At 35.5% G+C, this 16227-nt stretch overlaps 1 protein-coding gene across 1 annotated transcript in view; it reads right to left on the bottom strand.

Annotated features, from left to right (window-relative positions):
- HERC1 (HECT and RLD domain containing E3 ubiquitin protein ligase family member 1) overlaps nucleotides 1–16227 on the bottom strand; it is a 94971-nt gene that overhangs the window by 14073 nt on the left and 64671 nt on the right. The window contains exons 43-59 of the mRNA XM_031616385.2: nucleotides 15376–15500; nucleotides 14888–15108; nucleotides 13530–13798; nucleotides 13014–13066; nucleotides 11622–11822; nucleotides 10848–11022; nucleotides 9872–10142; nucleotides 9028–9241; nucleotides 7982–8238; nucleotides 7009–7136; nucleotides 6048–6175; nucleotides 4602–4793; nucleotides 3608–3738; nucleotides 2591–2790; nucleotides 2019–2133; nucleotides 1333–1479; nucleotides 691–792 (exon numbers count right to left, since the gene is read on the bottom strand). Of these exons, the coding sequence (XP_031472245.2) occupies nucleotides 691–792; nucleotides 1333–1479; nucleotides 2019–2133; nucleotides 2591–2790; nucleotides 3608–3738; nucleotides 4602–4793; nucleotides 6048–6175; nucleotides 7009–7136; nucleotides 7982–8238; nucleotides 9028–9241; nucleotides 9872–10142; nucleotides 10848–11022; nucleotides 11622–11822; nucleotides 13014–13066; nucleotides 13530–13798; nucleotides 14888–15108; nucleotides 15376–15500 (2929 nt within the window). The remainder of the gene's footprint in view (nucleotides 1–690; nucleotides 793–1332; nucleotides 1480–2018; nucleotides 2134–2590; nucleotides 2791–3607; nucleotides 3739–4601; nucleotides 4794–6047; nucleotides 6176–7008; nucleotides 7137–7981; nucleotides 8239–9027; nucleotides 9242–9871; nucleotides 10143–10847; nucleotides 11023–11621; nucleotides 11823–13013; nucleotides 13067–13529; nucleotides 13799–14887; nucleotides 15109–15375; nucleotides 15501–16227) is intronic.

Genomic DNA, 16227 nt, shown 5'->3' with positions numbered 1-16227 from the left:
TCATCATTATTCACAAAAGAAGTTGTCTTCTGGGACAACCAGCCGTTGTTTGCCTTTTGTTTTTTAATCACTTGAGAAGTAAGGGACTCATGCAGGCTTGCAAATATTGCTATATTGCCACTTTTGAAACTTCTGTTCAGATACAAACAGTACTTAAAGTAAACAGTTAAATAAATTTTGCTGCTCCTTAAAAAAATTCTGATGTTGAGGCTGCTCTAAGTTAAATTATGTTACTGAGGTATCTTATTTGTTGGGAGAAAAAAAATTCCTCATGCTGCATAAATAAAGTCTTTATCCTGTTTTTGTGGCCCATTTACAGCTGCTGCCAGTAAACAGAAACACTGATGTAACCAGTGTGTAAAGTCGTTTGCAGCCACAAATTCAGAAGGATTCTCCCCTCGACCACCCAAAATTCAACATGAGACATTTAAAAAACAAAAATAATTAAAAAAAAATCTGTTTAGGCTCAAGTGGTAGTTGAAAATCAAAATAGTGTATCTTGAAAATATAACAGTTGAGTAGGCTCAGTTAGTCAAGCTGCTTTGTATGCTTACGTAACACAAGCCAATAAATAGATGTCTGCATAGTTCTTCCCTTTCCCCCTCAAAAAAGACAAAAGGAACTGTGCTTTAAGGAGATAATCCTTAATTACATAAGCAATTGTAGGATTACTTTAACACACAGTGTCACCTTTGATCTGTTACAGCACGCAGCTACACCGACTTCAGGTATCCACACGGCAGTCTGAATAGCTCCAGAACCTATTACAACACTCTGCAGCACTGAACCATCCTAAGGAAAGAAGTGCTCTGCATCAGTGTGCAAATACAGCCACTTTTCTATTTAAATACATACAAAGCACATTCCTAAGGGATGATATTCTCCAAGCTGTTCAATCATTTCTTAAAAACTGAAATGTCAATGCTGAAAGCCAAAATCTATCTAGCATTCCCATCATACTAAGGAGATGATACAAGAAATGATTCAGAATTATTAAATAAGAAAAAACGTATGATTCCTGGAGAAAGTTCTTGCAGTAAACCAATGTTGTTGCCATCTCTAAAGCGAGACTGGCTGCTTCTGCAAAGCCTAACTAATAATATGATTAAGACTAAAAAGTGAATAAATCATAGAACCATAACCTACAAAATACTTAACAGTTAAGTGTAATTTAAACTTATACTTTACTGAGTATCAGATTTCATCACTATTTTATATAACATTTCCTTTCATGTTTGTAAAACCCTGGAAAAAATATGAAAAGTCTGATGCCTCAACCACGGGAGACAGTTACACTAAAGAAGTAATCATGTTACCTCTGTGATGACTTACCCGTAAAGACCAAATATTCATGAGACCACCAAGTCCACCAGACACTAATGCCAGTCCATCAGGACTGAATGCAACGGTCCGAACAGGGGTAATATGTCCTCTCAGTTGAAATACACACTTGGCATCAACTGCTTTTCTGTATCCATCCTGAAAATTATTTCATAGGTATGGAACACTGAACTTCGTACAGAAAAATATTAGCTTCTATATTTTGTAAGAAATACTGAATATTTGTAGAGATACAGTAATTTCAATACAATAATTTAAGAAGTCCAAAATTATTCTAGTCACATTATCACCTTTTCTCCACATACAAAATGCCACCAATTTAAAAACTACACTACAATCTGATGTAACACATGTACAACTTATGTTGACATAATTTTATATAGAAACAATTTTAAACTCTTACTGAATTTTATTATAAATCTATTAACCTAGGAAAAATAGAAACAGTTCAGTATATAATATTTAGTGAAGTAAAATTCACTTCAACCTGTGATTTTTCAGCTTCTGTTCTGAAAATATCTACATATTAACACATACAAATGCAACATAAACGCTTCTTTTTAGCAAATATTTTCTCTCAGGAAATTTGAGATTTGAGTAATTCGTTCACGTTACCTCCTCCCTAACTTCAGAACAAGCAAAGAGGATTTCTTAAACACTACGTCTACTCCTCCTACCTGGGCACTTGTTTCTTGGTCCCACCATCCTTCTGAATATGCTGAGCTGGTCTGCAGTGTGACTGCTATGTCCTGAGGAACAGTCCAGACACACACCAAGCCATTGTGGCACCCTCTAAAAGAAGTCAGGGTAAATCAGGAAAACAAAGTAAAGGTATTAACACAAAATATAAACAGAATGTCCTAAAAATACCAGATATCACTACCTTCCTATGAAACTGTATTTATCTATACATCTAAAGTGTAAAGGCATGTAATCAATGGTTAAAAGCATTCCTCCTGTTCCACTCCCTATCGTCCCACTCCTCACCCACTAACATCACAGTCTCATACTGAAAAAAGTATTTGCAGAAAAAGTTTGAGTGCAGGTCTACCATGCACAAGTCTTACAGCATAGAGAGAACAGCTGGTAACTTGACGAGAGCCATGCTTTTCATTTTTACTCTGGTGCCTTAAACTGGTTTACTGAGCAAATGTTATTTGAAAAAACACAAAACTTTACTTTACTCTTGACGTTAATGATCAAGAAAAAAAAATACAATAAAGCTAAAACAAACAAAAACATGACATACGTAGCTAGCAAAAGCTGTAACTTGGAACCTTTCCCTGGAAGACCACACCAAGCAATGCCATTCACAAAAGCTGGATGGGGCAGTGAATGCAGACGCCTCCAAGACCCTCCCATGTATGCCCAGAGTTTCACCATTTCTTCTTTGGCACATGTCAGGAGAATCTTACCAGTTGGATCCCACTTCATACTAACAATTGTATCCTATTAATTAAAACAAAGATAAGAGTTGGTATGAAGTAACACAGTAGGAACAGAGAAAACTCTGTTGCCAGAGCTATTGCAATGTTTAATTATTGATAACAGAGCATTTTATTCTCAAATAAATTTTCACATGTAGAGAGAATGACTTGCAAGTATGAATTCACTACAGCCTATTTTTTTTTATATTGGGTAATTGCAGAATTAACTTAATGATACTGGCTTCATAGGCATATTAGGTAAAGGAACGGCCGTAGTGGAATACTGAAGTATATGTAGTTCTATTACCACAGCATGACCACTTCTGTGACCACCATGCTTCAAATACCAAGACCAATTCATGGAAGAACTCAAGATGCTTTTATTAAACTTCTACTTTGGGGATTCTCCTCTTAGCCTAACAACTCATTAGTCCAATCAGTAGTGACATTTTATTACAGACACTACAGCAAAGGATCAAAACCTTTGTGGCTGCACAGTTAGAAAAAGATTTTTGCTTTACATGGTAATTTAAGCTCTACAAAACCATGTAAAAGACAAAATTAAAGTGTTACGAGTGCTTACACTCGTACATGTGTATACATTTCCACTGCTGAATCTAAACACACTTTGCAACCTCTAATAGCAAAACGACTATAATTCTTACTCCTTTTCTTTATTTAAATTTGGTGGACTGTTCCTCTGAACCCTACTGTGTTCAATGTATCAGAAACAGATAATCTGCTCTTGACTTTATAAATAGCTTTCAAATACAGAAAATAGCTTAAACAGATCCTTTCCTGCAGAAATTACAGATACATTTCAAAATGACTAACTCTACCTTGTGTGCATCAACTAGAACGATCTCTCCTTTTTCAAGTGGTTCCTTTGTTCCTATTAGCAATTTCCCATCTGAATAGCCAACTGCAAATGGTTTGTCTTCGCTGAACCAGGCAAGGCATGTGACAGAAACTGTGACAGACAATACAAAACTTAATTAACCCAAACTGAACATCAGTCCTGCCAGAAGTTTTTGACAGTGTGACTGCATAAAATATTAAATCCATAACTTCCCCTCAAGTTACTTTTTTTTTTTTGTCTGAAAATTTTCTTGCATTTGTATAGTAAAGAGAAAAGTGAATACCATCACAGCAGTTGAGATCATTTTGTAATTTTTTTTCTCATTCTCCTTCATTAAAATACTTGAATATATACATTCTTGACACAGGAAAAAGAACTGCACTGGGCTGCTTCTAAGAAAACCACTGAAAGCAACTTCATCCTTTGTTAGTACATATTGCCTCCATTGATTCTCCCTTATTCTAGAAGAAGCCACAGCCTTTGTGGAAAACCACAAAATGCTACCCAAGATGTGCTATTCGATGTCCTCTGTGTCCAGAACTATAAATAAAAATGGCTGTAATTACGGAATTCAGATGATATTGTCTACAAACCATCTGTAGACAACGGAGACACTGCAAAAAATCTGTCTTTTTAATTCTTTTGAGTCATATAGCCAACGTGGCAATTTAAAGCAAAATTAATGCAAATATTATAACCACTTGTTCATGTGAAAATACATAGTTAATGGTGGTGACCACGTTGAAAATATGCTGATAAAGAGTGTTTTGAGGCTGAAAATTTGCTCCATTAAATAGCCTTATGGCATTCTCTGTATCTATTGTAGTTTCCATGGAAATAAGTAGAAGGCATTACTTTCAGAGTAAAGTATATATATGTATATTGCTTTTTCTTTTTTATGGCAAGGAATCTCCAAATTTAACTGAGGCACTACTAATTTTAATCTCTACTTAAATATTGATACGGTCACCTACCATCCTTTCTGTAGCAGTGTTCCAGCTCTATCCGGTGCATGGTTGAAATATCCACAACTTCAATAAGTCCAAGAGACCCATCCATACGACCAATTAATAATAATTCTCCTTTCCATGCTGCAGCTGGCCCTTCTTCTGGCCAAGCAAGTGCAGATACCCAGTGAGGCTGAAGATCTAACAATCCTTTTCCTCCTAGGAAGCCCCAAAAATATTTCCAAATTATTTTTAATTATTTAAAGTATCAAATTTAATTACTTAAAATGATTTCATCTTCATAAAGAAAACAGTGCAACAGAAATACCTTCCACAGGAAAAGATCAGAAGACTCTACAGTCTAGAGCTAGAACATGACAAATTCACTTAAGTTATGAGACTATGAAGCAACAGACCACTAACCTACACAAAACATAGATAACAAATATCAATGTTCATTCAAGATAAATAGCTTTTTAAAGGAGAAAGCCAAATTCTTCAGTACTCAGACCACTTATACTTTTCTTGTGGACTGTCTGTTAACATGGACAGTTTAACCACTGATTTTTCTAAGTACAAAACGACAGAAAGATGTTTCACAGATTACAAGTCACCAAGTGACTAACATTTTTCCCAGAGTTTTAAAATTATGGTGGATTAGTTAAAAACAGCACAAATGACAAGAAAGATGTTAAAGTATCCATTGAATGACACTTCCAAACTGAATAAATTAAGAAGGGCCCTTCTGGATCAGGATCAGTCTCCCTTATCACAATGCAATTTCTCTAACACATCTTAAAAGTACTTCCTTCCCAGTTGTCATTCCTCCTTAGAAACCATTTGATATCACAAACATTTTAATACCAGAATCTTTCTTGCAGTTACTCATGGCCTATTTATTTCCAGTTCTTCTTGTGTCAATAATATCCATTTGCTCACATAGCTGCTTTTGCTCCATGGGCTTCTCCTAGTGTTTACCTTGTAACAATGGTAACAATTTGTAATCTTACTCCTCTCAGACTCTTGTTCAACTGAACAAACCAACCTCACAGATTTTACTCTCAAAAGGTTTCCATCTCATTGAACACTGTCATCAGCCATCCCTACATCTGTTTCAGTCAATTTTGGCATTTTCCATGCCTTTTGAAGAAGGTAAGTCTCGTGGACTATGGAAAAATACCATATTTGCAAACAAAAATCACCAGAAGTGATCAAGTCTCAAACCTAAACACATCAGTGACATCACAAATTTGTACATGGTACTCAGTTTATCCATTTAATTTTAAGACACGCATCTATTTTGTGGTTAATGCCTTAATCTAATTAAATAGATTGACAAGATATTATGGAAAATGGCAGATACTAAGCTGGAGAGCCCACACAAATACTTAGGTTAACAAATATTCAGCAACTTAGCAGCTTTATTTAGAAATACATTTTACTGTAAAATGTTCACAGGTAGTCAGAGCATACCATTGACTTGCCATATGTTCACCATCTTTTCTGTAGCTCCAGCCAGATACTTGCCACTGATGCTCCAACAGATAAGAGACAAACTAAGGTCACTGGGTGACCCCAGACTTTCTTCAGAATCGCCCTCTCTGCAACAGTACAGAATAACATAATTAAAAAGGGCACTTCCTTTAGGCAGACAGGAAAAGAGAAAATTCATGTAATATTTAAATTAAAATCCAAAGTCTTTCTGCCATCATTTTAGATTTACACAATAAACGTATTCTTCCCTGCTCACAGCCCTACATTCTATTTAAAACAACTCCAAATTACAAAATGAGCAGCATCAAACAAAATTTAAGAACTGCTAAGAAATCACCATCTAACAACCTTCTGGTTCATTACTGTTTCTTTACTCCTCTGAGTTAACTCACATAACCCGTACTAAGCAATCAGATTTTAATCTTTTTCTTCGTTCTTTTTGGACACATCCAAATGATAGAAAAGTCCTTCCCAGACAATTTCATGAAGGAGCAGCAGGAACTCTAAGCTCCTGAAGCCCAGAAGTCACAAATCCTTTTTTTTTTTCCCCACACTTCACAATTCACAATTATCATGTTATAGATTTAAACTGTTCACTGGAACCCTCCAAATGAATATTTTATCTTTTTATTCCTCTCATATATCATAGTCCCTTAGAGTAATTATTTTAATAATTTCCCCTCATCATGAATGATTAAGAATATTTTTAACAGTTTTAACATGATCTCCTTATCTCTGAGATGACTCTGATCAGCATGATATTCAAGTTCTGTTTTCAGTTTTATCTTACGTTGCCTGCTGTAATCACAGAAACAATCCCAGGAAAAAAGAAAGATGAAAGAATGTCTGTGCAGAAGACACTGCAGGATTGGGTCTTCTCATTACCCTGCACAACTGCAACTTAAATTAAATATCTGACAGTTATAAAGAATTGACTTACAATTTGTTGAGCACACATGTCTGCTGCAATGAGTACTGCTTCTTGGTAACGTTCCACACTCTTATGGTGCCATCATTTCCACTAGTCGCCAAAAGTCCCTTTTTATTGCACCAAACACATGTCATGACCTACAAGTCATGGATAAAGAGATCATGGCAAAAATAGAGTTTAAACCTAAAGCTTTGGTAACTTTGTTCACTAACAACAATGCAAACTTAAATCATCAGAACAGAGCATTACCTACGCTGATGAAAAACACAACACACTCTTCCACATTTACAATATTGTACAGTGTAAGTAAGTGTATTTTATAAGGATGTTGCACTTGACCTTTGCTCCATGGGGCTGCTATTGCACAGAGTAAGAATAAAATGTTAACTACTATAACAGAAAAACTACTGCAAATTAAGATCTAAATTAAGATGGACTCGAGTTGAGCCAGGGGAGGTTTAGATTGGATATCAGGAAAACTTCTTTACAGAAAAGGTTATTAAGTACTGGAATAGGCTCCCCGGGCAGAGGAAGTGGTTGAGTCACCATCCCTGGATGTGTTTAAAAACCAGCTGGATGTGGTGCTCAGGGACATGATTTAGGGGTGGGTTGCTAAAGTTAGGGTAGCATGGTTTGGTTGTGGTTGGACTTTATGATCTTTGAGGTCTTTTCCAACCTGAGCAATTCTATGATTCTATGATTCTATTATCTAGCTCAAGAAAAGATGATTCTACTGATTTAGTGCACTGTGAGGACAGTTTCTTGCCTCTTGTAATAGAAGCTTCGAAGAAAGTACGCACTATTCTATACTGGAGATACCTTCGAGCAATAATGTACTTCATCACAAAAACATTACATTTTGTGGCAAATACCTCAGTCAGTATATTTATAAAACAATCATTCTTAATTTTTTTTCTTCTCAATTCTACAAAAGAAAGAAGAGCATTAAAATTCATGTAATTTTGGGAGAAATCGTGCTTACCTGTTTCTGATGAGCTTCCAGTTTTATGAAGGAACATTTTCGTAAGTCTCCCCCCATATCAGCGAGGGTCTGAGGAATAGTTTGATTATCTCGATCATGAGCTGCAAGAGTTCGCACCAACTGCTGAGCAGCCCACTGCCTATGTTGTGAAGATAACCTTGAAGAAAGGCAGCAGGCTGCTAGTGCATTAGCCAGCTCCAGAGGGCCTACAGCAGAAGGATCATAGGAAGGATGGGCATACAAATGGGCAATTAAACCTGCTTAAACAAAACAATGAGATGATGCCTAGATGAGTACCAAACAGAAGTACATAAATGAACACAGCATTAGCCATAATTTCCAGAAAAAAAAGAAGAAAAAGATTAACAAGCATTTTATAAGAATGTTGCAATTACATTAACTATTAGGAAGAAGACCTATTCTGATACCAAGAAAATACAGCCCCCTTGAAAATTTCACAAAAATACTCAAAACGCCTTAACAAGAGAATTATGAATATTCTTATTCACACCACATGGAAAATGGTTATTCAAAGAGCAAGCACTGTCTAAACAGCAAAATGGATCCTCTGAGGTAAGCTGCTCTAAGGATGTCCTTCCCTCCCCTGAACAAAAAAAAAACCTGGTATTTCAGGCTTTTCAGAACTTGCTTTGTGGTTCCCTGAGCTCACAACAGCATAGGTAACAAAATTTGGTGCACCAGAGACAGGAAAGTACTCAGGTATCAGGAATAAACTATTTCCCTTAATTATTAATTAATTAATTATTCCCCTTAATGTCAGTATGTGGCACAACTGGGGCTGAATACCACACCTGTACAGCTTTCAATACACACAAATGTTTAGATTTCTTTTAATGTGACAGATAATTTAGTTACGTAATAAATCAGTATTTCTAAGTAATTTGGGCCCTAAACTATAACACAACATAAACTATTTTTGTGAGCAAATCTATATATAGATTATTCTAGCACCTTTCCTTAAACAGAAATGAGAGATTGAAGATTTAATAATTAAGTGATTAGTATAAATAAAAGCCTTATCATACCTTTCTTTTCAAATTCTGCCTTATCATAATTTGGCCTCAGTTTGGCCCCTTTGTCTGCCAGCAGTGCTACAAGTGCCTGAGTAACCACAAAGTTTGGAGAAGTAACAAGTTTGTTTTCTTCAGCGATTCCTCTTAAAAAGCTTGGCAAAAATTTCCGTTGAATTGGATCATCAACTGTTGTCAAGTTTACACCAGTTGCTGCAGAAATCAAATTCTGAAAATAAACAATAAAATATAATAAATGACTACAACAAGCAAACAAAAAAAGCAATCTTGAAAAATGGTTATATTTGAAAAAAAAAAACAGTTTAAATTCTGACAGATATTTTGGTAGAAATTCTCAGCTCCCAAACAGTATTAACAGGCAAATATGTGCAATATGGAATTTAAGTCTTCTGACCTGGGGATTGAATACTTGGTCTTAGTGGAACCAGCCACTCAGATCCAGCGATCAATCAATCAATGAACAGACAGTCTCAAGTAACCACAAATACCAGCAAAAACTAAGGAGCTTCTAGGAGAACTTTCTATGAAATTTTTGCACCTGGGTGTAGGATGCAGTCATGTGTAATCAACTTCATTATGCCATCCAAAAACTTGTATTAATCCACGATTATATTTCAAACTCCAAAGAACAAAGTAATTACTCTGATTGCATGTAAGTGTCTTCATATGCATGAAACACAGGTGTAGATCATCTCTAAATACAATCAATCTATATTCTGCAACCGACTCAGTCAGAGAGGGCAGTCTCACAGTTTAGAAGAAAAAAGCACAACTTATTCATAAGGACAAAAGGGAATGCTTAATCTCACGTAGAAGTAGTTCAATACACATACCATACCTGCGTACATAATTGCACCAGAAGTTTAGCAGCACTAGGAGTGTTTGATGCCAAACAGCCCACTGCTGTGCTCAGGTAGGCAAGACACGATATAGGCTTGCTTGTTTTGCTGTGGATTCCTCTAGATCGCTCCGTTGAACTTGACACAGTGCATGGACTTGTGGAGAGTCCTGCTCTCCCTGCTGCAGCGAGGCACATTAAACGAACCAAAGTTCTTATATCTGTTAATCCCAAGGATTCAAGACCAGCTGCCAGGCTACAACTGGAACCACTGTCAAAAATGAACAGAAATGCTCTTGGTTTTTTTTTAGTGTATTTATAAGTAAAATTGTATTTGGACAAAACTATTCCCAAACCACTAGTGAACACTGCCTGCTTGGTTAGCTGGGCAGTAGTAACATTGAGGGGGAAAGGGAGGAGACAGAAAGAAAGCTGTAGCCTCCCTCCACTCCTTTTAATTAAGGGTGAAGATTAAAAAAAATATACCTATAGATATTTTATATATATACACACAACAACAGAAAACAAAAAACCTTAAGTTTAGCTCATAAACAATGTTATATGGATAATTCATGTTTAGAATTAGGCTATGGTAACACACGTTGGATTTCTGTGACTTCTTCACATCCTCATATGCCATCAAATCCTGCACTGTCTTCTTTCCTGTAATGTTTACCTTTTACTTCTAATACTTATCCTGAACAAAAGCCAATTGGCAGATACACAATCATTATGTTCTCAGTGGTCAGTGTTACTAGAGTCTGCTGTCAATGTAAGACACAGAAGCATCTTTCATAAAGTTTGAAGATAGGGTTCAAAGGAACAAAATCAACAAAAGTTTCTCTCTTAATAATACGAATTAAGCATACAAAATGAGCATCACTTTCCCAAATGAGTCATAAAAGTGCATCTACACCAAACATTACTACACAACTAGATTCAAATGAAAAATAGTTTTGCTAAGAATGCCACAAACCTGACAGACAAAAGTGAGAGTGCTCTCATAACCATAGTTCTTGCAAGGAGGACTTGTGCAGCAGCTGTCACTCTTCTTAAGGCCATAACACGGTCATGTGGATTTACCAGGGCAGCTGCTTGTTCTCCTAACGTTATCCTGCCAGAAGAGCTTTTTTCTATAGAGCCATGACAACCTTGGAAATAACAATTTGTTTTAGTGTTTAAAGAGCACAAAAACATTATACAGTAATAAGCACAGAAGCAAATCTGGCATAGGTTTTTTAAAGAAAGCTTCAGTTTTCAGCATATTAGAAATAAAGTGGTGATGACTGAGCAGAAAATAAACTTCTAAAATTCTACATAATTTAATTATTTCTTTTTTTCAAAACTTGATATGGAACAATTTGACGATACTGATGTTAATGCTAATTCCTCTGCTTTCCTTGCCCTTTTAAAGGGATCTACAAAGTTAAATACAGATCCTGCATTTCAGTATGATGATCAGTATATCACCAATTAAATCCATGAATCTCTGAGTTGTGAAAAAACATGCTACTACCATTCACTGTAAAACTTTGGTCACAATTTTGTTAGTACACCAAAGCGTCAAGTCTATCAACAAAAATGCCATGTATACCACAATGACTTTTATAATAAAAGGAAAATTAAGAATTTGTATTTATTTCCTTATGAAACAGGAAAGATTCTCAAAATATTTCTGCAACACTCCCATAAAATCACACCAGAGGGGAGGATGTATGTGTTCTGTGAATTAAATCTGTATCAAATTTACCTATTTGCATCAATGTTTCTTCCATGCTGTTGGTGGCTGTCACCATTGCAACTGATGCTCCTAGAGGGTCACTGTCAGGAAACTGCACAGGTTCAGGTACAATACGTCGATCATTTAACCCAAGAGGTCCAGCCAGTAATTCAAACTCCTCTTCTCCTGTCAGCTTTTCATCCTCATCTACATCTAACATATCCCAGTCTTCTAGAATTGGAAAAATACAACTAAATGTAGCTACAAAATCTGAAAGTAGTAAATAATGTTAGCTAACATTAAAAAATATCAACATGGGGAATAAAATATGAATTACAATCTGCAACTTAGCAGCCTTGACTCTCATTTTCAGGTTGTGCCAGTGGCAACATTAAGTGAATTAGAAAAACAAAACCTGCCTTTTGCCTCACTTCATTAAATCTGGTCTTTATTTCTATCACACAAATTTCATGGAAGATTCTCTGAGGCATCAATCTAGCTGTTTTTTAAAACACAGAAACAAGAGGTCACTGTATCTAACAAAAAGACAACTTTAAAGCCTGGAATACATTAAGAAGTGTGGACATAATGCTTTAAATCACGACAGCAGATACATATTCTAAAGGACTGAACAGTAAAGACAGATACTGGAGTCTTCTTGTGTTCATATTTATCAAAATGTATGTGAAGTTCTTAGGTCACTATTGTACTATCCAGGCCTTTGTTTTTCCTTCCCATACCCCAGTCCAATAATTGTAATTAAATTCTGTACTCCATTACTCCATTGACATCCCAGACATTTACACAGACATCAATTTAGATTTACTTCTCTTTCCCTCTCTAACTCACTCTCCATAGAGTACAATCTCAACAGCTTTTATCTGGGAACAGCTTTTTATATTTGGGAACACTCACTAACATTTAAATCTATATGTATGGCTTGTACATGTGATCATACAAGCTACAAAAAGGCCCAGTTCAAAGTATAACCTGAAAAAGATTCTCTACACTCATTAGAAATAATTTGTTCAGGTGTGAAAGACATTATTGAGACACTCTCAACTAATATAAAAGGTAGAAGAGTAAGCCTAAGGCCAAAATTTCCAGAGGGTAACTTATGCTAATTAACCTCTCCTAAAAAGGCAGCTAAGAAATGTGTTTGAATGCTGGACTTCATGCAGACTGAATGCAGTTCAAACTACAACAGCTCATTCACCAAAATTAATTATAAGACAGCAGACGAAATACAAAGGAAAAAACGTCACTGGTTTATTTCCATCTGAACTTAAAAGCAACAATGAAAGCACTAAATGTAGTCCGAAGTTATCTTCAAGTAGAGTTTCATTACATCTTTATTTGCATTTATGGAGAAAGAAAAGCACTTGGGAAGTAATCAGTATCTTCAGAAATTTGAAAACCTACCTTCATAGACACTGTCTTGTTTACCTATTAAATCAGGAGCCTGGCCTTTGTACCTATAAGAAAAAAAGAATGAAAAAAAAACAATTAAATGGCTTAAATCATTTATATACCATATATATATTTATATATATGCATACCAATTTTAAACTTGGATTACTGTAAGGTTACTTTACTGTTATGTAAATACATATATGAGTTCTGGAAATAGCAAGAGAAATTAATAATGTATTTTGCAGTATGAATGTGGAAAAGATCCATAAAAATAACAGCATATTCAGAAAAGAAGTTTTTCAAGATCTGCAACAGAAAGCACGATCCCAAGAAATAATTCCTTTTTCCATTAAAAAAATTAATGAAGACAAACAAAGATTTCAAGCCTCAGTTAAAATAAAGACATTAGTTCTACTATAAATTTGTATTTCTTCATTCAGTTTCTTAAAATTCATAGACTAGCTGATACTTTCAAGTTCTTCTTTTCCTTCACATACAGTGTTCCACTGTCTTTTATTTCTGTACCTTTCTGAAGTTGATGCTTTGGATTTACTCTTCAGGGCTAAGTATTTCTCTCTGCAGACACCACACAACAAATAGTAAGGATTTCCACTTCCACATTCACCACCAAACCATCCATCCACATAGGAACCATTGCTACGATAGCCCTGACGGTTGGCACTACGCCCGCAGCCTGGATGGTTTCTTTTCATGTGTTGATTGAAGCTGACAACACTTGATTCACACAGTTCACAAACCACTACTTCTTCTCTGTCTTCAGATTCACAAACATGCTGTGTAATAAGATTCTCACGTTACTTACAGAGAAAAACATCTTCATACTAGATATAAAAAAATATGCCAATATTGTTAAATGGATGTTTCTGCCCATTTCTACTCCACAAAGTAGGATGTGTATGGTAAACTCGCACAAGGGCAAAACAGAAATAGACAACCAGATCATCTTAGTAGAGGAAAAACACTGGGACATAAATTTAAAATTTTCCTACTTCATTTCAGGTTTGACTAAAAGAAAATCTTGACAGTAACATTTTTCACACACAACGTTGCTAGTTTACGTTTAATACCGTGTTTAAACTACCTTGTTCTTCTCAGAACATGCATGAGACTAGATTATTAAGGAAAAAAAGAATCCATTGTTTCCAGACAATCAGCCTTTACATTTACTGTGCAAACGAATAAGCTGTGTCAATACATTCCATGATTCTATCTGAATTTATAGTTCCTTCTTCTAGAATTACTCTTATGTTCTAATTGCTTTCATCAAGATGCCCCAGTGAAGCAAACTCTCTGAAGATTACACATGCATACTGCATCTTGCTTCCATATCAGAATCAAGTACTGTTATAATTAGGAGATGAAAGTTTAGTCTTGTAGGTTGGTCATCATCTTGAGATGGATAATCCAAAGATTAACAAACTACAGATAATATATTTCTCTTCCATCTCAAAAGTACTTTGAGTAAGCTATACAAAACTGATTTAAGTGCAAATTATGTTGCTACAGATGAGATTTATTATTGCTAATGTTATTATTATTAAATAAAACAGAATTTCACTGCCAAACAATCTGGCCTAACTTGCTTTTTAAGCACTATCCTCAAAACAAATACAGTAGTTCTGCTGTCATCTTTCAGGGAAGAGGGCAGGAAAAGTATGTACACGAAGCATAGGGTAAGAAACACAAGAAAGCATTATTCTTAAGCTAAAAGTGAAGCTACAGAACACAAGATTTTCGCATTGCTAGCTTTTAGTAAGATATTTTAAACTGAGATATAAACTTATGCATGTTACTTTAAATTAAGAAATGCAAACATGCAAAAAGCAGTAAGTTAAAGCAGCCCCCGCTGCAGTCACACACACCCAGGTAGGCCAATCCAATACCTCTGGGATCCACATTCCCAGAATATCATTATCACTAGCCAGGTCTTGACCAAACATAGCTTCCATTGCTTCATCATCAAGGTCAATTTCCAACTCCTCATCCAAGTTGAAGTCATAAAGAGCCCCAGGATCTTGCTGCAAGGATATCCCTTCTCTTCGGCTCTGATTTCTGTGGGCCTGTACAGAGCGGTATAATCCCGCTCGAGTGAGAAAGAAAACAGTACTTTTATTTTGCATGTAATAAGCATAAATCCACTTTCAGCTACATTTTTTTCTAGTTTTTAAATTCAGATAAGCACGATTTTCTCTCACCACGTAAAACACTTAATCTAAAGATACACTGATATACATATGCAAAAGAGACTTGTGTAGCTTTCATGCTAGGTACCAATACCCTTCCAATAACAATACCAATCCTCTTCATTTGCTGGACAAACACAAATCTGGAAGTCTTTTAGAACACCTACCAGCACGTGCTAGCAGTGTTCGGGCAGCTAAATCAAATTTGTGTCTTCTTGTTACAGATGAGCGACTTCTAGAAGGAGGTCCACTTGCAGAAGCAGCGTTATCCACATGATCCATATTATCAGGGCTACAAGAATTTGTAATCAACAGGTAAATCAAAACCAGTTTAAATAGCTGCATACAGGGAAAATATATTATGGTCATGTTTTGGGGAAGACTCTATTCATTCACATAAGAAAAAAAAAAAAAGATTTTGGAATTCAAGAATTTTCCTCTACAGCACATACCTACTGTCCTTTTGACCATGAGATTCACTTTAAGAAGTGAGATGCAGCAATGCTTCCACAGTGCATAAGTTTTCCAGAAACTTTAGAAGAACGCTCACTTTATGCTGTGCTAAGTACAGCCTAACCTACATTTCTTTATTTCTTGTTTCTGTCCCTGCATCAGTAATTCCTTCAACAAGTAACACTTATTCATTTATTTTTACTACTTGAAATCTGTGAGTTGTCTATGAAATTGCATTTTACCCAAGACAATTAATTAAGAAAACCTATAAATGAATAGCTCATTAGGATCAAGGAAGCTGAACAAAACATTCTCAAAATATACACCGCAGTTCTCACTGCCCTCGTTAGTTGGTATGATCTGCAAGTGTCACCTAATGTAACTACTTCTAGGATTAAAATATAAAGTAAAATCTTTCTTACTAGATTAATACGTTGTTTAGATCTAAAGTTGTGAATATGGCTGAGAATGTAAACCTCAGTCCAAAAACTGACAAAACAAAAAATTCTTTAGAAGAAAAAATGCAGGAAGGTAAGTGTTCATGAATATACTGAAGAAAAAACCAC

This window comes from Phasianus colchicus, chromosome 12, assembly GCF_987193195.1.
Source record: "Phasianus colchicus chromosome 12, bPhaCol1.hap1.1, whole genome shotgun sequence".
Classification (NCBI taxonomy): Eukaryota; Metazoa; Chordata; class Aves; order Galliformes; family Phasianidae; genus Phasianus; species Phasianus colchicus.
This window is presented reverse-complemented; position numbering and strand designations above follow the sequence as displayed.